The 26,587-nt window shown below is 44.1% G+C and overlaps 1 protein-coding gene across 5 annotated transcripts in view; it reads left to right on the top strand.

Annotated features, from left to right (window-relative positions):
* LOC126295342 (uncharacterized) overlaps nucleotides 1-26,587 on the top strand; it is a 673,108-nt gene that overhangs the window by 201,917 nt on the left and 444,604 nt on the right. Inside the window, exon 1 of one of the 5 annotated variants that reach the window (XM_049987811.1) lies at nucleotides 11,383-11,466. The exons of the other annotated variants lie outside the window; for them this stretch is intronic. Within the exon in view, the coding sequence (XP_049843768.1) occupies nucleotides 11,459-11,466 (8 nt within the window). The 5' untranslated portion in view covers nucleotides 11,383-11,458. Of the gene's footprint in view, nucleotides 1-11,382; nucleotides 11,467-26,587 lie in introns of those variants that run through there. 5 annotated transcript variants of the gene reach the window in all.

The raw sequence follows: 26,587 nt of genomic DNA, 5'->3' as shown, positions 1-26,587 counted from the left end.
ACAAAGAAGGTAGCTGCGAAGAAACCATGGGTAACACAAAAAATACTTCAGTTGATTGATGAAAGGAGGAAGTACAAACATGTTCCGGGAAAATCAGAAATACAAAAAAAAACAAGTCGCTGAGGAATGAAATAAATAGGAAGTGCAGGGAAGCTAAGACGAAATGGGTGCAGGGAAAACGTGAAGACATCGAAAACGATATGATTGTCAGAAGAATAGACTCAGCATACAGGAAAGTCAAAACAACCGTTGGTGACATTAAAAGCAACGGTGGTAACATTAAGAGTGCAACGGGAATTCCACTGTTAAATGCAGAGGAGAGAGCAGATAGGTGGAAAGAATACATTGAAAGCCTCTATGAGGGTGAAGATTTGTCTGATGTGATAGAAGAAGAAACAGGAGTCGATTTAGAAGAGATAGGGGATCCAGTATTAGAATCGGAATTTCAAAGAGCTTTGGAGGACTTACGGTCAAATTAGGCAAAAGGGATAGATAACATTCCATCAGAATTTCTAAAATCATTAGGGGAAGTGCCAACAAAACGACTATACACATTGGTGTGTAGAATATATGAGTCTGGCGACATACCATCTGACTTTCGAAAAGCGTCATCCACACAATTCCGAAGACGGCAAGAGTAAAGGCACGAGAGAGGCAATTCTGACGTTACGGCTAATAATGGAAGCAAGGCAAAAGAAAAATCAAGACACGTTCATAGGATTTGTCGACCTGGGAAAAAACATTAGACAATATAAAATGGTGCAAGCTGTTCGAGATTCTGAAAAAAGTAGGGTTAAGCTATAGGGAGAGATGGGTCATATACAATATGTAGAACAACCAAGAGGGAATAATAAGAGTGGACGATCAAGAACGAAGTGCTGGTATGAAGAAGGGTGTAAGACAAGGCTGTAGCCTTTCGCCCCTACTCTTCAATCTGTACATCGAGGAAGCAATGATGGAAATAAAAGAAAGGTTCAGGAGTGGAATTACAATACAAGGTGAAAGGATATCAATGATACGACTCGCTGATGACATTGCTATCCTGAGTGAAAGTGAAGAAGAATTAAATGATCTGCTGAACGGAATGAACAGTCTAATGAGTACACAGTACGGTTTGAGAGTAAATCGGAGAAAGACGAAAGTAATGAGAAGTAGTAGAAATGAGAACAGCGAGAAACTTATCAGGATTGATGGTAACGAAGTCAATGAAGTTACGGAATTCTGCTACCTCGGCAGTAAAATAACCAATGACGGACAGAGCAAGCAGGACATCAAAAGCAGACTCGCTACGGCAAAAAAGGCATTTCTGGCCAAGAGAAGTCTACTAATATCAAATACCAGCCTCAATTTGAGGAAGAAATTTCTGAGGATGTACGTCTGGAGTACAGCATTGTATGGTAGTGAAACATGGACTGTGGGAAAACCGGAACAGAAGAGAATCGAAGCATTTGAGATGTGGTGCTATAGACGAATGTTGAAAATTAGGTGGACTGCTAAGGTAAGGAATGAGGAGGTTCTACGCAGAATCGGAGAGGAAAGGAATATGTGGGAAACACTGATAAGGAGAAGGGACAGGATGATAGGACATCTGCTAAGACATGAGGGAATGACTTCCATGGTAATAGAGGGAGCTGTAGAGGGCAAAAACTGTAGAAGACAGAGATTGGCATACGTCAAGCAAATAATTGAGGACGTAGGTTGCAAGTGCTACTCTGAGATGAAGAGGTTAGCACAGGAAAGGGATTCGTGGCGGGCCGTATCAAACCAGTAAGTAGACTGATGACAAAAAGATGGTTCCCGGCCACAGATATGTTTTGTTTTCATTTGACGTGGGAGCTGTAAACGAAGAGGCCAGCAATATTACGAAGACGAAACATATACAAGGGTCACGTGGGGAAGAATTCTCTCTCCCCCCCCCCCCCCCCCCCCCCCTCTATAACTCAGCTTGCTCTGCGCATGCGCGAGTCTGGCAGCTTGGGCGGGCCAGGAAAATGTTTCCGGGTAGCAAGCATCTGGCTGCTACTGCTCACACGGCAAACAGCCACGCTTCAATTAGCCAGAAGCGGGAGGAAGGCACTGCTCGTACGCGAATTCAGCTCTGCGCATGCGCACGAACCCGCTGGCAACATCTCACACGAGCCTTGTGTGTGTGTGTGTGTGTGTGTGTGTGTGTGTGTGTGTGTAGGTAGGCGGAAGGGGGTGGCTGCACAAAATCTTGCGCGGTGGATGGTCCGTAACTTGGACATAGGAACAACAGAAAGCGCATCCCTCTCTCACCTTCGACGTTACTAACAAATGAACCTACCCAAGGGATACCCTTAAATCATGATTACCTTCCGATATGTTGCAGTGTACAGCACAGTAAAAGACAAATATTTTATTAACAGAATCTTCCGTCGGCTCTTGGTAGAACAACATTATGATAATAAATGAAAAGCACTAGTTTGCTTTTGATCTACAATATTACTTTTGTTGCTAACCGGTTTTCGGCTTACAACGCCATCTTCAGACATTGACTGACTATTATCACCAAAGAAGTTAATTGTTAGCAGACAACATTGGAAGAGAAGTAACACACCTAGAGTGACGTAGAAACACACAGTAAGTAACATCTTTGCAATGAAATAGTAAAAACTGAACAGTACATAAGTAACAATGGAGTTGACAGGAAAACCTTTAGCACAAAATAGGAATAGCATGCGTACATAAGTTTCTATTAATAAACAAAACTAATAAAATAAGATAAAATTAGTACTAGATAAGGCTGCATCAAGAGGTTAGAAAGATGGAGAGTGACACTGAACCAATTAAAAAAGAAGTGACAGTTGTCAGTGTAAATACAGAATACATAAGGAACTTAAGCAATATCAATAATCTTCCAATGTTGTCTGCTAACATTTGACTTCTTTGGTGATAATACTCAGTAAATGTCTGAAAATGGCCCTGTAAGCCGAAAACCGGTTAGCAATAAAAGTAGTACTGTAGAACAAAAGCAAACTGGTGCTTTTCATTTATTAAGACAAATATTTGTTTATTCGTCCGTTAAGACGGTGAACCATCCCTTGGGGGAAAAAAAATCAATGTTTCTGAATGAATACCGTTGAAACGGTAAGAGTGAAAACAACACTTCAAATAAGATGTATCGGTTTTAATGCTCTGTACAACCGTGCACTAAGATTTGTCGGAAAAGCCACTTTTTCATTTTTTCCCCGAAATCCTTTTATCGCACCCCCTCCCCCTCGTTCACCCCCCTCGCACCCCTCTCCGTTCCCCCCCACCTCCGCCCAACATTTTCTCATTTTGACATTTGACGAACAGCGAAATGTATATCTTCGAAATGTATAGCAAATTCAGTCACGTGTGATGAAGTCATATTCCAGACACACATTCGTGTCCACTACAAGGTGAGTCAGCAAGAGAAGTGAATCGGACACAACATTATCAATTAGTATGGCAGGAGAGGGCGCTAGGACATGACGTATGAGGAACAGTCACCCTCTAGGAAGAAACCATCCATACTGTAACTCCGGCTGGATGGTACAGCGCATATTAGACCGCAGTCTCTGTAGAGTAAATGCCCTCTAGCATGGAAACCGTGAATTTCCTCAGATGTATTAATTAGACCTTTTTTGTTGCGTATCCTCTCCTCGATCAATCCGTTGAGTTTGTGCACGGTGGAAAAACACCACATTGTATGTAGTAATATTAAAAGCACGCATTTGCTTGCTCTCATTGGTACTTGGCACCTGTTCATGCCCGCCCGCGGGGCTTAAGCGTGTTCTGTCCGTGCAGACGCGCCACATTTGAAGAACCCTCAGCGCCTCGTTTCCATACAATGCCGCAGGATCAGAAACGCCGCCTCCAGATGCGGGGCAGCAGATCTCCAGTGGCTGCAGGTGAGACAGCTTCGCTCATCTCGCCATCCTTTCTCCATTGTGCTGTGCCGCATCCCAAACGTCTGGAGACTTTCGCTTCTCGTACAATACGTGGTTGCATTGCCGTAATTAATTATTCGCCACTCTCCTTCCACCCGTCCATTATCATCTCGCATCGAGACGCAGAATTGCCACTCCTTACTCAACAATGGCTTTCTTCTCTTTTTAAGAGTGTACAGCGGCAGTAGTTTTTGATGTAAATGGAGCAGGAGACTCTGAGAAGGGAATTAAAACTCGGGGAGAAAAAAATTAAAACTTGGATTTTTGCCGATGACTTACTTCTGTCCAATACAGAAAAGGAGCACTCAAAGTCTTAAACGGAATCGACAGTGCATTGATACAATTGCAAAATAAATGCAACACTGCAGTCGCGGTATATCAGGCGAACCTGAGGGAATTAGGTTACGAAGTGAGACTCTAAAATTAACAGGAGAGTTTCGCTATTTGGGAAGTAAAAGAAATGGCGATGGCCGAAATATAGATGATATGAAATGCACACAGCGAAGAGGTTGTTGTCAACTATGCACACTCCACAAAAAAAAAGAAAGGAAAACAATTTGCTCCGGTTATGCCTGCTTTGATGTATCAGATTCTCGATACATGGTACTGCATAGTGGCCTGAAGATAACATTGATAAGTTGCCGACACTGTCGTGTAAACAAAATAAGGGTGTTTCGTGAGCTTTCTTTGGTAAATATCTGACCAGCTGCTGTGTGTTACCCACAAGGGATCAACAGGTGTTCTTCAGTCTCACGCGTGAGGTTATATAAAGTTAGTTTTGGTTTTGTGTAGAAAAGGAGTTAAAAACAAGAGAGAGCGTCGAAATGTAAGAGGGTAATCCCAGAAGCAAGTTCTCCTTTTTTCTTTTTAATTATAAGTACATAGACCTTTTAATTTCTGCAGTGGTTTACGTCAGCGTACAGCTTGAACACTTAGCTATTTTTCGGCATAATCGCCATTTCTGACGATGCATTTTTGTAGCCGTTGGCACTTTTTGTATGCCCGTGCCATACCAGCTCGCCGCCATCCGGTTCAGAAACTTATGAACCTCTTCTTTCACCCCGTCGTCGGAGCTGAATCGCTTTCCGGCCAGATGTTCTTTTAACCTAGGGAACAGGTGATAGTCACTGGGTGCCAAGACAGGACTAGAGGGTAGGTGGGTGATTGTGTTTCGCTGAAACTGTTGCAGCACACCAACGGTTTGCCTAGCGATGTGTGGGCGAGCGTTGTCATGGAGAATGTGTACGCCTTTGCTCAACATTCCTCTTCTCCGATTGTGAATTGTCCGTATGAGTTTTTTCAGTCTCACAGTACCTGTCAACGTTAATTGTTGTCCCAGCGATTCAGCTCCGACGACGATGTGAAAGAAGAGGTTCATAACTTTCTGAACAGCATGGCGACGAGCTGGTATTACATGGACATACAAAAACTGACACAGTGTCTACAAAAATGCATCGACAGAAATGGTGATTATGTCGAAAAATAGCTAAATGTTGAAGCTGTAAACTGATGTAAACCACTGTAGAAATAAACAGGTCTATGTCCTTACAGAAAAAGTGAGAGACCTTACTTTTGGTATTGCTCTCGTACAAATGTTTGCCACCATTGTTGGATGTAGTTGCAGATGATTGCGGAAACAGAAGTCGTAAGAATGAGTCGTATGATATGTTACAGATAAAATACAGGCAATGGCCACGGAGGATAGCGTTTCAAAAAAAAAAAAAAAAAAAAAAAAAAATGCTAAGGTAGGAATAAAAGTACCGTACATACAGAAATTTATCACTGTGTGTACATTACTTATCCGAATATAATGCTTTAATGAAAGTATTATTGCATGCCACGTTTCCGTAACTGTCTTGAATACTCAGAGGCGAAACTACAATTGTTAAGAAGAACAGCCAGTAGCAACGTATCGTAACGTAATAGACGAGCTCTGACTTGGTGGAAATGCGTCTCTTTGTATTTTGTTGTTTTGTTGGTAGGCTAGATGGGATATGGGATATGGGGGTTACCAGAAATTTATCCAGGGAAGGCGGGGGGGGGGGGGGGGGGGGGAGGGAGGGAGGAAGGAGGAGGGGGTTGGGGGCATGAAGTGCTTATCACTACGTTTACATGCGACACATCTTCCGAAAGACGAAAACCGAATTTCGGAAATCGTTGTCTGCTCTAGTGTTTGCACGTTAAGTCTGAAGCGGACTTGATAGCCCAGTTACATATGGCGCCTGGGAAACGGCTGATAAAGTTTACGATTTAGCCTGCACAATCGTTATTTGTCTTCAATTAGACGTAAACAAATAACCTACGGATTTGGTGCCGATATTTCGGCAGGAGCACACCGTGCCATTCTCAAGGCACAAATGCAAGGAAGAAAAAAATGTACAAGCCAATTTATTACCTCGGTTCACAGAGGAGAAACAAGAAAGACACCACTCACAGAACAAGTGTCAACACAACCAAAGATAACCAACATCAGAAATATCGATAGTGACTATTAATCAACAGCTGAGGTAGCACTTATTCCGTCCCTCTGTTTTTTGATGAGAGACAGAGCCGGATTCCTAGCAGCATTCAGACAAAATCCACCATCTCTGTTCATAAGGTTGCTTGATAGTTCGATTTCAACGCCTTCCTTAAAAACACTGTCCCAATAGCGTGACGTGCAAGCCAGAATCTCCGTGTTGTTGTATTCCATAGGATGACCGGTGTCAAGGCAATGTTCTGCGATAGCTGATTTGCTCGGCTGTTGTAAGCGTGTGTCACGCTAATGTTCAATAACACCGGTCTTCCACAGTCTTGACTTACGCAAACCGAGATCATCTTTTACGGAGGCCAACAGGGCCTCAGTCTCAGAAGGTGGTCGAAAAAACACGTTTCACATCATGTTTCCGCAAATTACGGCCAATCCTGTTGGAAATGCTTCCTGCGTATGGCAAAAAAGGCCTTAGACTTGGGTGCGACTTCTTTGCTATCGTGGCTCACCCGTTGCACAGAAGGCTGACGGCGCAACGCAGGTTTGATCTGCCTGTCGCTATAACCATTCTGACGGAAGGTGACCTCGAGATGTGATAGCTCAGCCGCCAAACTTTCAGGGTCAGAGATAGCGTGGGGCCTGTGAACCAAGGTGCGAAGTACTCCTTCACGCTGAGCTGGATGCTTGACAACTATCAGCTCGCAGATACAAGTTAGTGTGAGTAGGCTTCCTGTAAACAGAATGTCCCAACGTACCATCACTCTTCATTCTGACCAACACATCCAGAAAGGGAAGGCGTCCAGTCTTTCCCACCTCTATAGTGAACTGAATATTCGGGTGGATTGAATTCAGGTGTTCCGAAAACCGGTTTAAATTCTCACTACCATGAGGCCAGACAATAAAAGTGTCCATAACAATTTGTCCATTTTATTTGGATTGTTGAGCTCCGTGGCCGTGGATAATGATTTTCACTGAAAAAATACGGCAACCAGCCACTTTTTAATGCGTTTTTTATTTACGCCAATATGCATTTCGGGTTTGCACCCATCTTCAGCTGGCAAATTACATGGATCTTCAGTTACTACAGTAGTACAATCTCGACAGCAGTTTGGATGCTGCAGCAGGCCTGTGCAAAAGCAACAACTCCAATCATTTACTTCAATTTCGCGAGTTTAAAGTCGCACACTATCAGCTGTTCATTTTACTTACATTCTCCTCTCCTTGTTTTTTCCTGGCTTTTCTTCTTTTTTGCAACAACACAAACACTTTTTATCACGTATTTGGCACAGGCGCACTGCGTTATCCGCCATGTTGTCGACTGACAGTTTTTGTTTACATACAAATGGTTTATCTATGGACAGAGTTAAATTTTTACGAAAGTTTTGAGGTTCTAAGATAAGCTATTGTTTTCTAAATATTGACTTGGCTGATAGAAGTATTCTAACATAAGCCAAGTCAATATTTAGAAAACAATAGCTTATCTTAGAACCTCAAAACTTTCGTAAAAATTTAACTCTGTCCATAGATAAACCATTTGTATGTAAACAAAAACTGCCAGTCGACAACATGGCGGATAACGCAGTGCGCCTGTGCCAAATACGTGATAAAAAGTGTTTGTGTTGTTGCAAAAAAGAAGAAAAGCCAGGAAAAAACAAGGAGAGGAGAATGTAAGTAAAATGAACAGCTGATAGTGTGCGACTTTAAACTCGCGAAATTGAAGTAAATGATTGGAGTTGTTGCTTTTGCACAGGCCTGCTGCAGCATCCAAACTGCTGTCGAGATTGTACTACTGTAGTAACTGAAGATCCATGTAATTTGCCAGCTGAAGATGGGTGCAAACCCGAAATGCATATTGGCGTAAATAAAAAACGCATTAAAAAGTGGCTGGTTGCCGTATTTTTTCAGTGAAATAATAAAAGTGTCGTCTACAGATCTGCCTTGAGAATGGCAGGGTGTGGTCCTGTTGAAATATCGGCGGTGGTTGACGTCACCCGGTAGCAAACCAGTAAGTTGTTTGAACGTTCAATTCCCCGGTATAAGTTAAGGTCTCACGAGTTGTAAACAGCTTCGGTCTAATATTTCTACATATCCTTCACCGTACAAAAAGCCACTGCTTCCATATTAGTCGAAAATACGAGGGTAATCCCAAAGGTAAGGTGGACTTTTTTTATACACAAGTACATAGACCTGTTCATTACATCACTTTACACCTTCAACATTTAGCTGTTTTTCGACGTAATCACCATTTCTGTCCTTGCATTTTTGTAGACGCTGTGGCAGTTGGAATGTGTACGTCCTTGCTCAACATTCCTCTCTCCGGTTCTGAATTGCCCGTTTGCGTTTTTCAGAGTCTCACAGTACATGTCAGCGTTAATTGTGGTCCGAGAGATTCAGCTCCGACGACGAGGTGAAAGAAGAGGTTCATAACTTTCTGAACAGCATGGCGGCGAGCTGGTATGACGTGGGCATACAAAAACTGCCACAGCGTCTACAAAAATTGCATCGACAGGAATGGTGATTATGTCGAAAAATAGCTAAACGTTCGAGCTGTAAACAGATGTAACCATTGTAGAAACAAATACGTCCATGTACTTATAAAAAGATACGAGACCTTACTTTTGGGATTAGCTTCGTATTTAAAAACAGGACGAAATCTGACAGCCCAAGCACGTTTCGAAACCGATTAAGTTTACACGGGAACGAAAATCAATTGCGGAACTGGAAAACCGGCAACCAGAAGCGGATTTCCACGCCCGATTTTCAAGTGTTCACATGGTCACCATGAAGTGGTATTGGGTAATAGATTTACGAAATCAGGTTTTGGGGCCGGCCGTTGTGGCCGAACAGTTCTAGGCGCTTCAGTATGGAACCGCGCAATCGATACGGTCGCAGGTTCGAATCCTGCCTCGGGCAAGGATGTGTGTGATGTCCTTCGGTTATTTAGGCTTAAGTAGTTCAAAGTTGTAGGTGACTGACGACCTCAGATGTTAAGTCCCATAGTGCTCAGAGCTATTTGAGCCATCAAGTTTTGCGAGTCCGATATTCGACCTTCAACACACTAAAGATTTTATTAACCTCTTTCTGTAAACTTTCCTGAATAGTGTTTGACGCTTTCTTAATGATTTTTTCATGAACTTTTTTCTGCTTGCTACATAGTAGATCAGTTACCACGGCAGCGGGAGCCTTAATCGTGTAACATTCTGAACCACAGTGTTGTTGCACAATGTAACTGACAATGTTATTGAGCAGTCTAAGGAGGACGTCAATAATATTGCACAATATTACTGACCCTCTTGGGACCGCTTTAAAGATATTACACTACTTGCCATTAAAATTGCTGCACCAAGAAGAAATCCAGATGACTGGACAAATATATTATACTAGAACTGACATGTGATTACATTTTCACGCAATTTGGGTGCATGGATCCTGAGAAATCAGTACCCAGAACAACCACCTCTGGCCGTAATAACGGCCTCGATACGCCTGGGCATTGAGTCAAACAGAGCTCGGATGGCGTGCACAGGTACAGCTGCCCATGCAGCTTCAACACGATACCACAGTTCATCAAGAGTAGTCACTGGCGTATTGTGACGAGCCAGTTGCTCGGCTACCGTTGACCAGACGTTTTCAGTTGGTGAGAGATCTGGAGAATGTGCTGCCAGGGCAGCAGTCGAGCATTTTCTGTATCCAGAAATGCTCTTACAGGACACTGCAACATGCGGTCGTGCATTATCCTGCTGAAATGTAGGGTTTCGCAGGGATCGAATGAAGGGTAGAGTAGGGATCGTAACACATCTGAAATGTAACGTCCACTGTTAAACGTGCCGTCATTGCGAACAAGAGGTGACAGAGACATGTAACCAAAGACACCCCATACCACCACACCAGGTGATACGGCAGTATGGCGATGACGAATACACGTTTCCAATGTCCGTTCACCGCGATGTCGCCAAACACGAATGCGACCGTCGTGATGCAGTAAACAGAACCTGGATTCATTCGAATAATTGACGTTTTGCCATTCGTGCACCCAGGTTTGCCGACGAGTACACCATCGAAGGCGCTCCTGTCCGTGATGCAGCGTCAAGGGTAACCGCAGCCAGCGTCTCCGAGCTGATAGTCCGTACTGCTGCAAACGTCGTCGAACTGTTGGTGCAGATGGTTGTTGTCTTGCAAACGTTCCGATCCGTTACAGCCATGCGCATAATATGCCTGTCATCTCTACTGGTAGTGATACGAGGCCGCTGGGATCCAGCACGGCGTTCCGTATTACCCTCCTGAATCCACTTAATCCATATTCTGCTAACAGTCATTGGATCTCGACCAACGCGTACAGCAATGTCGCGATACGATAAAACGCATCCGCGATAGGCTACAATCCGACCTTTATCAAAGTCGGAAACATTATGTTTGGCATTTCTCCTCCTTACACGAGGCATCACAACAACGTTTCACCAGGCAACGCCGGTCAACTGTGTATGAGAAATCGGTTGGAAACTTTCGTCGTGTCAGCACGTTGTAGGCGTCGCCACCGGCGCCAACCTTGTGTGAATGCTCTGAAAAGCTGATAATTTGCATATCACAGCATCTGCTTCCTGTCGGTTAAATTTCGCGTCTGTAGCAGATCTTCGTGGTGTAGCAATTTTAATGGCCACTCCAGTCGGAGCTGACGCTCCCGTTTATTTTTCGAAACCCCGCGGCGGCAGTTTCCAGTGCTGCGGCGTTTGATAGTCGGCTCGCGAGCTGTGTGACTAAAGCGTTTGCCCCGCGGCCCGGCAGTAAACAGCAGGATGAGCGCACAGCGGCCGACGCGATGACTGCCCCTGTGTGGACTGCGGCTGTGCGTTTTCGCGGTCGGGTCGCGGCCCACGCCACACCATCCCCCACCACCTCACCGCGCCAGCGATATGACGCAGCGCAGCGGACACCTGTGGATTCCAGAGATAGCGATCGCGCAGTCGGCCGGCCATCGCCGCACGCAGCGCGCATCGCTGGCGGCGCCACAGATAACGCACCCAGCTGCCGCCTCGCCGTATCGCCCACGATCGCAATGAGCAGGTAGGACACACCGCGGCAATTAGTTGTCTGCTATTAGTGCTGCTGGGACTACTTAATCGAGGACGATGTTGGAGACCGACTTTCACATTGCGACACCTAGGCGTGTCCGTGGCAATAAATTAGTGCCGCATTCGGAGTGAAACACATGCGGAGCCAAGAGATTAGCGTATGTGGATTGGCTACCGATGATGCAATAGCCGTATGTTTCTGTGTCACATTTGACACTACTTTTCGCTTGAATTTTTTTTAATGCACGTTTACAGTCGACACCTTTTTTTCCTAAAGTCAATTATTTATCGTCTTTCAGTACTCTCGTATTTTCTTTGTGACATTTCGTTCGCGAATGCGATACGTATATTTTTTTGCTTGGGTGGAGTAAGTGTCTGACTTGACTTGGTTATTTCTGCAGACACCTGCTGTGGAGAAGAGTGCAGCAATATCGTCCATAAACTCCTGTATTGTCGCCTTGATCACGAACGCTTCCACCACCACCACCACCATCCATACCATGCATCATCAGTGATCTATACCTCGACAGCCACCGCCGTCGTCATTTCACTGCGTCAGAGTGCAACTACGCCACTGCGTGTCGTAAACATAAAGTCTGTGGCGGGCGCTTCGGTACCGACCGACCGCCGTGTCATCCTCCGCCAGTGACGTCATTGGACGCGGCGTGAAGGACCGTGATGTCAGCACCCTGCTCTGTCAGCCGTTGTCAGTTTTCACGTCAGGTAGCTGCTCAACTGGCACCACAACGGCTGAATGACCGCGTTCCAAAAAGGAAAAATCCTTGACATTACTGGCAATCGAACCCAGGTCCTCCGCGCTCAACAGTCACTCTACTATTTTTCGCTCGCCCCTCCCCCCTCCCACAACTCTCGCGTGCGTGGGCGCGCTCCTCATGCTTTCAAGATGATTTTTTTATTCTCCAGAAAATGGGGATATGGACTAGTTGTAACAACTGCACTCCAGCATTTGTTACTGAAATAAAGAACGCGAAAGACGACGTACAAAGCTAAGTGTTAGGACGTCGTCAGAACAGTTAGCTGTTGTGTCTTCCGTCAAGGGGTACACGAAATCGAGTCAGCTTCCTTCCTTTCACCTTTCCGTGCTTCGTCTCAGGGATGAGGCATGGCGAAATTTTAAGGTAACACTTTTACATGTAAGTTTTCCTCTGGTAACGTAGCGAGTTTCGTTCGCAATATACGTGTATGTAGCCAATAACATAACCAGATACTTTCTCGACACCCAAAGGAAATCATAATCAAAGTTAAATGTTCGATAAGCGAGTTAGAAATGAAGCGGATAGAAGTTACTGTTTTTTTCTGTTTTTGCCCTAAACCTTGTGCTGTACGCTGTAGAGAAAGACGCCACAGCGACAGACGAGGCGAGTGCCATCTGTTTGCGAAACGTGTAAACCGGGAATTGAATCGGCGACAGTTTCGCTTGTCAATGGAAAGGAAATTGAAACGTCGTTATTCCGATTTGTTAAACTACACAGAAGCCGCAAAAACTATTTCCTAAAGTGGTACAGATAATGCTGCTTGATGGGCAACTGTTTGGTAGAAGCCTAGTTATTCATATAGTAGAAAAATAGATGCTTTTTAAAATCCGTCATTGATAATGGAGTTACTGAAATTGTGAGGTTTATACTGACAGGTGTTCAGAGGTTTTCATTGCCTACCATCGTTATGTAGCATCTGTTTACTTCTGAAAAATACAATGATCTTTGATTTGGATGTATAATAATGGTATTGCTATAATTTCTTTGATTTTCATGGACACTGAAAGCAGATAATATTGAGAAACCATTGTTACAGGTTGTAAATAGATACGGGTGTTGTATTTCGTTGGGTACCGTAATACAGTGTATGTCTTTGAAGAAAATTATCAAATTGTTCAGATGGCTCCAAGCACTATGGGACTAAACAAGTGAGGTCATCAGTCCCCTAGGTTTGGAACTAATTAAACCTGAGTGACCTGAGAACATCACACAAATCAATTCCCGAGGCAGGATTCGAACCTGCGACCGTAGCAGCAGCGCAGTTCCGGATTGAAGCGCCTAGAACCGTTCGGTCACAAGGCCGGCTGAAGAACATTATCCTCTTCTTACTACCCACATTGGAGCGTATTTGCTATTTATAAAAAAATTTGTTATAGTTTTAAGTGTCTTTAAGTTTGCTGTGATACTAAATAATTAATTTTGAACCCTATCACCATATGCTGGATGCTTTCCTGCAAGACATACGCAAGCTATCCCGAATGTGTGTGGTAGTCCTTGATTCCTAGCTTGTGGCGCAGGAGATGCGATAAAATTTTCGAAATTGATATACTTTCGCTGCAATTTGTGCACTGCCCATTGTTCCTCCATGAAGCTGCAACTTCAAAATTACAAAACAAAAAAGGATACTTCTCGTGGAACACTGATCTTGAAACGTACTAGCTTCACTGATCGTTTTCTAACAAAAAAGAAACGTGCCTATTGGCCACTAGACAAATAAATTTTTCATATATTTTGCTAAAAATGGGGCTTCGCTCGTTTCAGGAAGTCCGATTTACCCGACGCCTTTGTATTGTACGTGCTTTTGATGTATTAGTAGGATACGATTCATTATAGCGTCCCAATTCACGAGTCTAGAACGAAAGGTAACTGCGGACGTTGGAGCCGAAGTATGTGCCACCAAATCTACAATAATGTTAACTAAATTGTTAGCAAATACTCGCACACATTCTGGTCACGTGACGTCCCGAAACGTAATGCGCTAGGGACGACACACGCCCGTGGCTTACAAATTACGGCGCGCCTGCTGGAGTTACTGCCAAACATCTTTGGAACGAGACAAGCAGCGCTTGAAATCGCTCTGCGCTTGCGTCATCATCTTTGCTGCTGCAGCTGCGGTTAAATGCTCCGGTCCTGGAACTGCGAGTTATACTGGAGACTTGAGAAGGAAACTAGCAAGCAAGGTGGCTGTGTGTGTGTGTGTGTGTGTGTGTGTGTGTGTGTGTGTGTGTGTGTGTGTGTGTGGTTTAGGCGGGCTGGCTGGCTGGCGCGTGACCTTGACGGGGTCAACACCTGAGCTCTGCCATTGTTCACCGCCCGTTACGTAACTCTCAATGAACCTCTCTGACCTAACAACTGACTGGCGCCGCCATTCATCTCCGACACGCAGCCAGTTGCAAATCGAAGGCGAGCCAGTCCAACACAGATACATTTCAAGTGCGTTATGGTTTTTTTTTTTTTCTCGTCATATCCTCGGTTGGCGCGTTCAGTAATTCAGTTAAGGTTTCATACTGAGGTACATTACTCATTCTGAAGTTATTTTCTGTTGTGAATGTTTCTGAATCCAGTAGATTCGTGGCGTTTCGTGTTGCGATATCTCCCCCCCCCCCCCACCCCCACCCTCTCAAGTCTTCTTTTATTATTTCTATCCATTTTATAGCCTCAATTTTAGTTTCCAAGCCAGTTTGGCCGAACTCTGCAATTATTGCACCCCCGCAAAATTTTAGTTTTTATATTCATGTCTGAGTAAATATTAGTTACTACTACTGAAGTTCAGAACTGTATTCGAACATGGCGATGGGGCACGGTTACGCAGTTCTGCGTGGGGCACTTTTCCGCACAATTTTGCGTAGCCATCCAACCCATCAAGGAAACTTAAAGACAACAGCTTACAAAAAAAAAAAAAAATGAACGCACAGGAGAATAAAAGCTACAAATTGCTAATAATTAAGCTTTTTGAACTTAACGATACTAGAGCAGACAGAAATAATTCAGTGAGAGGAAGGATCGGTAAGGACAAGAAATAGGTTAAAGCAAGAACAAGGAAAATGAGGTGAGCCCTATTTGTGATATCATTATTGTTCTGCCCAAAGGCATTCTTTCAATGGTAACTCTCCTGTCTTATGCAATCCCTTTGAGGTACACGTTATTTCTGCTTACCTTTATCACGTCTGTCATTTTGTATCTTCCCCTCACTCTCCACTCCCCCTCCCCCACCCCTCCCCTCCCCTCCCCCCTCAGTATGCTCACAAAACGGGTTCTTCCAAAGCGTGTGTTGGCAAGCACTCCCAACTTTGCTGATGCCGCACTCTTGTCATATTTCCTGTTTCTTATAACCTCCAGCAGTATGGGGAAGAGGATGGAAATTGCCCTCCTGTTTACTGCTTGAAACGGTACAATCAGTCCAGAAGAGATCAAGACTGCGTCCAGTGACTTAAAAGTAAAAGATGGGCTCATACGATTGCACCACAGGAAACACAATGTCCCTGTTCTTTCACCTTCATTTTTGCGTGCAGAAATTGAATTTCCGGCCAACGATGACGAATAGACCTTTAACTAACATCCAGATTTCCGTGTTGGCCACATTATGCTAACACGCGAAACACTGTTCATTAGCAGTAAAATTTCCAGAATGAGATTTTCACTCTGCAGCGGAGTGTGCGCTGATATGAAACTTCCTGGCAGAATAAGGTAGGAGACGGATACTGGCAGAAGTAAAGCTGTGAGTACCGGGCGTGAGTCGTGCTTCGGTAGCTCAGGTGGTAGAGCACTTGCCCGCGAAAGGCAGAGGTCCCGAGTTCGAGTCTCGGTCAGGCACACAGTTTTAATCTGCCAGGAAGTTTCAGCAGCAAAATTGTTGCGATTTACCATATTAATTGGTGTAGATAGACCTGTAATTTTGTTTACCGTCAAGAAAGCGTTATGAAATTTTAGTAGAAAAATAGTGCGTTTTCTTTACTTATTGTGTTCTATGATGACGCAGAATGTTCCCCGTGGAGGTGCCTAACTTATATCCGGTGCACGTTTACGCACCGCTTGGAACTACATAAAATTATTTGCAGGTAATTTACATTTGGAAGTATATATGTCAAGTTATACTTCAGTAACTAAGTTACAAGATCAAACAGTCTTAAACACGACAAATCGAACCGAAAACGTTTAAAAAGTTTGTAAAATAAATGGGAGTAAATGTGCTCTCCATATTGACATCAATTTGACTGTTACGCTGGCCAAAACATTTTTAGTTCACGTCAGCAACTGTTCTTCAATCCGCCAGCTCAAGAGCAACGGTCGCAACTTTGGAAACAAAGGAACAAAACATTTTGTTGGAACTGCTTCACAGAATCCACAACTTTTTCGTCGGCTTCGGTTTATCTATATGAAAAACGTTAAATAATTACCCAACAAAAACTTTCGTGCGAACTTTATTTTTTCCGTTTTTAGAATTGTTCCTGTAAACAACCTGTTGGGCCTTGGCATGCTAAACAATATAAATTTTTAGTTATTGAGAAGCGTGCGACAAAACGATCGCGAAACCTTAAGGAGCAAAAAAAGCAGTGACATGTTATCGAGTGAGAAATTGATGTTTCTAATACCGTACTTCCATATTTACCAGTCACTAAGCGGGACGGTATCCTTTCCAGTAAGAATAAGAAAATATAATTACACTAATATCCCACGTCCAGCTAATTGTAACACATTAATATAGAAACTGGTTGCAATGTAATACATTCGGTTCGCAGTAGCGACGTCGTAATTCTATCATGTGAAATCGTTTAACACCAGAAGCGAATTGTGGCATGATGCGTTATTACGTTCAAAAGAACCTAATTCTGAGTATATTGATGCACCTGCTTGCCAAGTACTTATTCTTGATTTGCGCCTACCACAATACCTTCCGCGAGTTTCTTTACGGGTTTCAGACCATTTTAATACATCCAAAAGTAGGCACGGTGTTTACACAATAGGAGATCAGCTGTTTTTGCTTCTTGCGTTGCCCTCGCTTACATGCATTGCGCGTGTAAGCCTACCAATTATATTTATCGATTCAGCTTCGTGGATATCAGAATGTATACGTCCCTTCCAGATTCTCTTTCCAGGTTGTAACACGGTCCTGCAGCTTGTACACCTGTCACACTTTCTTATTACTAATGTGCGTATCTTAACCTACTGGTAGAAAATGTTCTGCTACATTAGCGCAAAACGCAGTTTGTGTCCACTTCCAGATACCACTACTGCATAATCAATAAACAGCATTTTCCCAATTTTTTTTGTCCCTGTCCAACATCAGTGCTCCCTTAAATTCCGTTATTCCCTTTTCAGTAAACAAACATCAGGGGTGACACTGAACTTCGGTTCCACTTTGCCTGGGCTTGACCTGCTATACAAATCCGTCAGTACTTTTCTAATTCCCTCTGAAGAAACAGAGACTGTTTCTATCTCTCACCGTTATAGATACAATGCCTAAAAAAAGGAAAACAAATATTCTACAGTTTCAACACTTTGTTGATACAGGATCAGTAACCTTTTTCGGTACGTCATGAAGGGTTTATTAACAAATCTGTCACACTTGCAGTTCACATAATTGTCGCCTAATATCAAACTAACTAAATTCTGAAGCCTGACCTACTCACGCTACAAAAAATACCATATACGATCGTTGTCAGTGAATAGTGAACACGGACGTGGAATAACAATACGAGCAGATCAAACGTAACAGAAATCAGTTAGGTAAAATCAGACTTAGCTGCACTTCTTTGACGAACATATAAAAGCACTCCGTCTTCAGGCCACGAGTGGCCTACCGGGACCATCCGACCGCCATGTCATCCTCAGAGGAGGATGCGGATAGGGGGGGCGTGCGGTCAGCAAACGCTCTTCCGGTCGTTGATGATGGTATTCTTGACCGAAGCGCTGCTGTTCGGTCGAGTAGCTCCTCAATTGGCATCACGAGGTTGAGTGCACCCCGAACTAAAAATTGAACAGCCCATGGCGACCCGGATGGTCACCCATCCAAATGCCGACCACGCCCGACAGCTCTTCACATCGGTGATCTCCTGGTGTAGCCACTGCGGCAAGGCCGTTGCCTTTTTTTGTCATCAGTCTACTGACTGGTTTGATGCGGCCTGCCACGAATTCCTTTCCTGTGCTAACCTCTCCATCTCAGAGTAGCACTTGCAACCTACGACCTCAATTATTTGCTTGACGTATTCCAATCTCTGTCTTCCTCTGCAGTTTTTGCCCTCTACAGCTCCCTCTAGTACCATGGAAGTCATTCCCTCATGTCTCACCAGATGTCCTATCATCCTGTCCCTTCTCCTTATCAGTGTTTTCCACATATTCCTTTCCTTTCCTCTCCGATTCTGCATAGAACCTCCTCATTCCTTACCTTATCAGTCCACCTAATTTTCAACATTCGTCTATAGCACCACATCTCAAATGCTTCGATTCTCTTCTGTTCCGGTTTTCCCACAGTCCATGTCTCACTACCATACAATGCTGTACTCCAGACGTACATCATCAGAAATTTCTTCCTCAAATTAAGGCCGGTATTTGATATTAGTAGACTTCTCTTGACCAGAAATGCCTTTTTTGCCGTAGCGAGTCTGCTTTTGATGTCCTCCTTGCTCTGTCCGTCATTGGTTATTTTACTGCCTAGGTAGCAGAATTCCTTAACTTCATTAACTTCGTGACCATCAATCCTGATGCTAAGTTTCTCGCTGTTCTCATTTCTACTACTTCTCATTACCTTCGTCTTTCTCCGATTTACTCTCAAACCATACTGTGTACTCATTAGGCTGTTCATTCCGTTCAGTGGATCATTTAATTCTTCTTCACTTTGACTCAGGATAGCAATGTCATCAGCGAGTCGTATCATTGATATCCTTTCACCTTGTATTTTAATTCCACTCCTGAACCTTTCTTTTATTTCCATCATTGCTTCCTCGATGTACAGATTGAAGAGTAGGGGCGAAAGGCTACAGCCTTGTCTTACACCCTTCTTCATACCAGCACTTCGTTCTTGATCGTCCACTCTTATTATTCCCTCTTGGTTGTTGTACATATAGTATATGACCCGTCTCTCCCTATAGATTACGCCAGCTTTTTTCAGAATTTTGATCAGCTTGCACCATTTTATATTGTCGAATGGTTTTTCCAGGTCGACAAATCCTATGAACTTGTCTTGATTTTTCTTTAGCCTTGCTTCCGTTATTAGCCGTAACGGCAGAATTGCCTCTCTCGTGCCTTTACTTTTCCTAAAGCCAAACTGATCTTCACCTAGCGCATTCTCAATTTTCTTTTCCATTCTTCTGTATATTATTCTTGTAAGCAGCTTCGATGCATGAGATGTTCAGCTGATTGTGCGATAATTCTCGCACGTGTCACCTCTTTACGTCTTCGGAATTGTGTGGATGACGCTTTTCCGAAAGTCAGATGGTATGTCGCCAGACTCATATATTCTACACACCAACGTGAATAGTCGTTTTGTTGCCACTTCCCCTAATGATTTTAGAAATTCTGATGGAATGTTATCTATCCCTTCTGCCTTATTTGACAGTAAGTCCTCCAAAGCTCTTTTTTTTGTAATTCCGATTCTAATACTGGATCCCCTATCTCTTCTAAATCGACTCCTGTTTCTTCTTCTATCACATCAGACAAATCTTCACCCTCATAGAGGCTTTCAATGTATTCTTTCCACCTATCTGCTCTCTCCTCTGCATTTAACAGTGGAATTCCCGTTGCACTCTTAATGTTACCATCGTTGCTTTTAATGTCACCAAAGATCGTTTTGGCTTTCCTGTATGCTATTCAACCAAGTTGACAGTGGTAATACATGGTTCCCAAAGTATTTGCAGATGACTGTCACATTCGACATCTGACAACTTGGCAAATCAGATTCAAACTGGAGGCAAACACTGCAAGGAAATATTCGATGACTATAGTGCACGGCTCATGTGAAAGGGCACACCCAATGGACATGTCGCGTTTTAAATGAGGATGTGTTGAAGAACCTTTATTGATCCTTATAACAATGCAGTACATGAAATGATTGTCCTATGTTGTTCCTGTGCGCATCCTCAATTAAAATGGGATGGTCCATTGCCTGTGGACATGTCCATATGAGCCATCGAACATTTGCTCGTACTGCTGCCTGTTGTGACCTCCAATTTGATTGTGACCTGCCAAGTGGGCATATGTTGATTGGGCGATGACTTCGGAAAGCGTGTATTGCCATTGTGATGTTAGTTATTAAGATCAGGCGCTTTCACTGGAGGTGAGTCTCAAGTCATCCAATTTCTGATGCATTTGAACTGTTCGTACTGTAATTCAACACCTGTGTTCACTGTTCACAGACGAGTAGCGTATGATTTTTAGCGTCGGGCGGTCAGGCATGAGAATGAAGCAGTTGGTACAAAACTAGTCGCCAAACACTGTGGCTAATACGCGTTTCATGAAAAATATTATATTTCATCCCTCATAAAACGCCCTTCCATATTTATACCGTCACGATAAGCTCCGAAATACGACCTTAACTGCATTTTGAATGTGCTTTTCCACAACACACACACACACGTACGTACGTACACGTGCAGTGTAGTTACACATGCTGGCCGCTTGGCGGCGCTGCGGTAGCGAAGTTGCAACAAAACGGTAGGCGTTCCATGCAAATTTTCCTATGTAAAAAAAAAGTCTCTTGGCAATATGGCGGATGCTTCACTGTTTTTGTGCAACATACAGAGGAAAAGTGTTTATGCCAAAGCTTTTAAAAGTGGAAAAAGTACAGGCACGAAGCAAAATAGGAGGTAAGTACTGTATGTCTAACGAATAATTCACTGTCAGTATACAACTCGCAACGTCTAGCAGATAAACAGCTGCAGCATTAAATCGCAGTCGACGTTTTTAACGATGTGCGTATTGTACATTTAAATATGCATCATAATTGAAGAGGGCGAATGCCCAAAGCGTGCGTCGGTATTTGGCACATTTTTATTTTAGGAAAATTAAAGAGACCTTTGGAGAGAAGAGAACCACGTGTATGAATATCAAGAGCTCAGATGGCAACCCAATTCTAAGCAAAGAAGGGAAGGCAGAAAGGTGGTAGGAGTATATAGAGGGTCTATACAAGGGCGATATTATGGAAATTGAAGAGGAGGTAGATGAAGATGAAATGGGAGATACGATACTGCGTAAAGAGTTTGACAGAGCACTGAAAGACCTGAGTCGAAACAAGGCCCCCGGAGTAGACAACATTCCATTAGAACTACTGACGGCCTTTGGAGAGCCAGTCATCACAAAACTCTACCAGCTGGTGAGCAAGACGTATGAGACAGGCGAAATATCCTCAGACTTCAAGAAGAATATAATAATTCCAATCCCAAAGAAAGCAGGTGCTGACAGATGTGAAAATTACCGAACTATCAGTTTAATAAGTCACAGCTGCGAAGTACTAACGCGAATTCCTTACAGACGAATGGAAAAAAAAAACTAGTAGAAGCCGACCTTTGGGAGATCAGTTTGGATTCCGTCGAAATGTTGGAACACGTGAGGCAATAGTGACCTTACGACTTATCTTAGAAGAAAGATTAAGAAAAGGCAAACCTACGTTTCTAGCATTTGTAGACTTATAGAAAGCTTTTGACAATGTTGACTGGAATACTCTTTTTCAAATTCTAAAGGTGGCAGGGGTAAAATAAAGGGAGCGAAAGGCTAATTACAATTTGTACAGAAACGATATGGCAGTAATAAGAGTCGAGGGGCATGAAAGGGAAGCAGTGGTTGGGAAAGGAGTGAGACAGGGTTGTAGCCTCTCCCCGATGTTATTCAATCTGTATATTGAGCAAGCAGTAAAGGAAACAAAAGAAAAATTTGGAGTAGGTATTAAAATTCATGGAGACGAAGTAAAATATTTGAGGTTCGCCGATGATATTGTAATTCTGTCAGAGACAGCAAAGGACTTGGAAGAGCAGTTGAACGGAATGGACAGTGTCTTGAAAGGATGATATAAGATGAACATGAACAAAAGCAAAACGAGGATAATGGAATGTAGTCAAATTAAATAGGGTGATGCTGAGGGAATTAGATTAGGAAATCAGACACTTAAAGTAGTAAAGGAGTTTTCCTATTTAGGAAGTAAAGTAACTGATGATGGTCGAAGTAGAGAGGATATAAAATGTAGACTGGCAATGGCAAAGAAAGCGTTTCTGAAGAAGAGAAATTTGTTAACATCGAATATAGATTTGTCAGGAAATCATTTCTGAAAATATTTGTTTGGAGTGTAGCGATGTATGGAAGTGAAACATGGACGATAACTAGTTGGGACAAGAAGAGAATAGAAGCTTTCGAAATGTGGTGCTACAGAAGAATACTGAAGATAAGGTGGATAGATCACGTAACTAATGAGGAGGTATTGAATAGGATTGGGGAGAAGAGAAGTTTGTGGCACAACTTGACTAGAAGAAGGCATCGGTTGGTAGGACATGTTCTGAGGCATCAAGGGATCACCAATTTAGTATTGGAGGGCAGCGTGGAGGGTAAAAATCGTAGAGGGAGACCGAGAGATGAGTACACTAAGCAGATTCAGAAGGATGTAGGTTGTAGTAGGTACTGGGAGATGAAGCAGCTTGCACAGGATAGAGTAGCATGGAGAGCTGCATCAAACCAGTCTCAGGTCTGATAACAACAACAACAACAACAACACAGTATGTACAAAAAGACGGGGAACACTCTCAATTATTGCACAAGAACTAAACATTGTACAGATGCCATGCACATCGTGTTTTGAAAAGACTCTAAAAGGTATTTTTACAAACATTCGATATGAGAACCGTGAGTGACATGGCTGACGACGATACGGTAATCGAATTCTCGTCATACCCGACGCAGCACGGCGTCTTCGACTGTGGCAGTAGCTTCACGTGTTCTCTCCCGGAGCTCTGCTACATCACGTGGTACAAGCGCTACGTACACCAGATCTTTAATGTGTCCCCACAGAAAAGAGTGTCAAACGGAGTGAGATGTGTTGATCGGGGAGGCCATTTCATGAAACAGCTTGCTCCGCTTCTGAATCCGCCATGTTTGCGACTGGCGCCGACTGTCGGCAAATTACCAAACTACGCTGTGTCAGTATACATGACGAGGGGGAAAAAAAAACCGTCAAGGTTTCTTATATACAGGATGTTACAAAAATGTACGGTCAAACTTTCAGAAAACATTCCTCACACGCAAATAAAGAAAGATGTTATGTGGACATGTGTCCAGGAACGCTTAATTTCCATGTTAGAGCTCATTTTAGTTTCGTCAGTATGTACTCTACTTCCTTAATTCACCGCCATGATTTCATACGCGATACTCTACCTGTGCTGCTAGAACATGTGCCTTTACAAGTACGACACAACATGTGGTTCACGCACGATGGAGCTCCTGCACATTTCAGTCCAAGTGTTCGTACGCTTCTCAACAACAGATTCGGTGACCGATGGATTGGTAGAGGCGGACCAATTCCGTGGCCTCCACGCTCTCCTGACCTCAACCCTCTCGACTTTCATTTATGGGGCATCTGGAAGCTCTCGTCTACGCAACCCCGGTACAAAATGCAGAGACTCTTCGTGCTCGTATTGTGGACGGCTGTGATACAATACGCCATTCTCCTGGGCTGCATCAGCACATCAGGGATTCCGTGCGACGGAGGGTGGATGCACGTATCCTCGCTGACGGAGGACATTTTGAACATTCCCTGTAACAAAGTGTTTGAAGTCACGCTGGTACGTTCTGTTGCTGTGTGTTTCCATTCCATGATTAATGTGATTTGAAGAGAAGTAATAAAATGAGCTCTAACATGGAAAGTAAGCGTTTTTGGACAAATGTCCACATAACATATTTTCTTTCTTTGTGTGTGAGGGATGTTTCCTGAAAGTTTGTCCGTACATTTGTGTAACACCCTGTATAAGTGGCTGCTTGCTTTACTTCAATTAATGCTTGACCCGTTTTTTAGCCGTCATTCTTTTAACACTAACAAATATAAAAGCAGTAATAATTGCATATATGAATAGGGACGCCTCTGCCAGAGTCGGATACGTAACTGGACCTGCATGAATGAAGCATAAAATAACAGACAAAAAATGGAGTTGCCTCCTGTGATCTTTATTTCATACTCGATCTTTTTGTTGGCCAGAGCCCTGACCAGTTTCACCTAAATACTGTAAAACTATGGGACCGACCAATCTTTATATCTTTATATATACACTCCTGGAAATTGAAATAAGAACACCGTGAATTCATTGTCCCAGGAAGGGGAAACTTTATTGACACATTCCTGGGGTCAGATACATCCCATGATCACACTGACAGAACCACAGGTACATAGACACAGGCAACAGAGCATGCACAATGTCGCCACTAGTACACTGTATATCCACCTTTCGCAGCAATGCAGGCTGCTATTCTCCCATGGAGACGATCGTAGAGATGCTGGATGTAGTCCTGTGGAACGGCTTGCCATGCCATTTCCACCTGGCGCCTCAGTTGGACCAGCGTTCGTGCTGGACGTGCAGACAGCGTGAGACGACACTTCATCCAGTCCTAAACATGCTCAATGGGGGACAGATCCGGAGATCTTGCTGGCCAGGGTAGTTAACTTACACCTTGTAGAGCACGTTGGGTGGCACGGGATACATGCGGACGTGCATTGTCCTGTTGGAACAGCAAGTTCCCTTGCCGGTCGAGGAATGGTAGAACGATGGGTTCGATGACGGTTTGGATGTACCGTGCACTATTCAGTGTCCCCTCGACGATCACCAGAGGTGTACGGCCAGTGTAGGAGATCGCTCCCCACACCATGATGCCGGGTGTTGGCCCTGTGTGCCTCGGTCGTATGCAGTCCTGATTGTGGCGCTCACCTGCACGGCGCCAAACACGCATACGACCATCATTGGCACCAAGGCAGAAGTGACTCTCATCGCTGAAGACGACACGTCTCCATTCGTCCCTCCATTCACGCCTGTCGCGACACCACTGGAGGCGGGCTGCACGATGTTGGGGCGTGAGCGGAAGACGGCCTAACGGTGTGCGGGACCGTAGCCCAGCTTCATGGAGACGGTTGCGAATGGTCCTCGCCGATACCCCAGGAGCAACAGTGTCTCTAATTTGCTGGGAAGTGGCGGTGCGGTCCCCTACGGCACTGCGTAGGATCCTACGGTCTCGGCGTGCATCCGTGCGTCGCTGCGGTCCGGTCCCAGGTCGACGGGCACGTGCACCTTCCGCCGACCACTGGCGACAACATCGATGTACTGTGGAGACCTCACGCCCCACGTGTTGAGCAATTCGGCGGTACGTCCACCCGGCCTCCCGCATGCCCACTATACGCCCTCGCTCAAAGTCCGTCAACTGCACATACGGTTCACGTCCACGCTGTCGCGGCATGCTACCAGTGTTAAAGACTGCGATGGAGCTCCGTATGCCACGGCAAACTGGCTGACACTGACGGCGGCGGTGCACAAATGCTGCGCAGCTAGCGCCATTCGACGGCCAACACCGCGGTTCCTGGTGTGTCCGCTGTGCCGTGCGTGTGATCATTGCTTGTACAGCCCTCTCGCAGTGTCCGGAGCAAGTATGGTGGGTCTGACACACCGGTGTCAATGTGTTCTTTTTTTCCATTTCCAGGAGTATATATATATATATATATATATATATATATATATATATATATATATATATATATTGCTTTGTTTCGTTTGACAGATAAAGTGTAAACTCTCTCACGGTTCTGTGCAGTGCTATCGCGTGCCAGAAAAGGCGTTACAGATTATTTCTGAAGGATATCTCGCTACGCGCCTGCGTTGTTCGCTGGCCAGCCATTCAGTAGCCTCGGGCGCGTTGTTGCCGTTTCGCCTCCTTATCTGGAAATCTTGATAACGCTACGTTCTCTCTCGCCGCTATACAATAGTGGGCTGACGATGTAATCCCGCAGAATTTAGAGCGCAGTTACACAGTTGGCGAGAGTAAATACGTTCTGACTGCGTACTGCTCTCGATGAAATTCAAGGGAACTGCATTAACCGATTACGATAGATCTTATCTTGGTCGAAAAGTGTGAACAAATTCAATCGTAATTGCTAAAAAGCTTTATGAACGCTTGGATCGATCGTGCCGCAACAGCAAACGTTTATATACGTAACAGCCGTTTGTAATTGTCGTCACCTTGAAAAAGCTGCTGTTAAAAGCTGCATTGTTTCCAACAGAAAGCCAGTGCAGCGAGCAGGACCTGCGTATTGTATATCCGGGGAATTCCAAGACAGTATCAAAATCTCTGCTGCAGTTCTTCTAATCAAGCTGCGGGCCTATG

The sequence above is a fragment of the Schistocerca gregaria genome, chromosome 11 (genome assembly GCF_023897955.1).
Source record: "Schistocerca gregaria isolate iqSchGreg1 chromosome 11, iqSchGreg1.2, whole genome shotgun sequence".
NCBI lineage: Eukaryota > Metazoa > Arthropoda > Insecta > Orthoptera > Acrididae > Schistocerca > Schistocerca gregaria.
The sequence above is the reverse complement of the archived record's forward strand: the minus strand, read 5'-3'. Positions and strand labels throughout refer to the sequence as shown.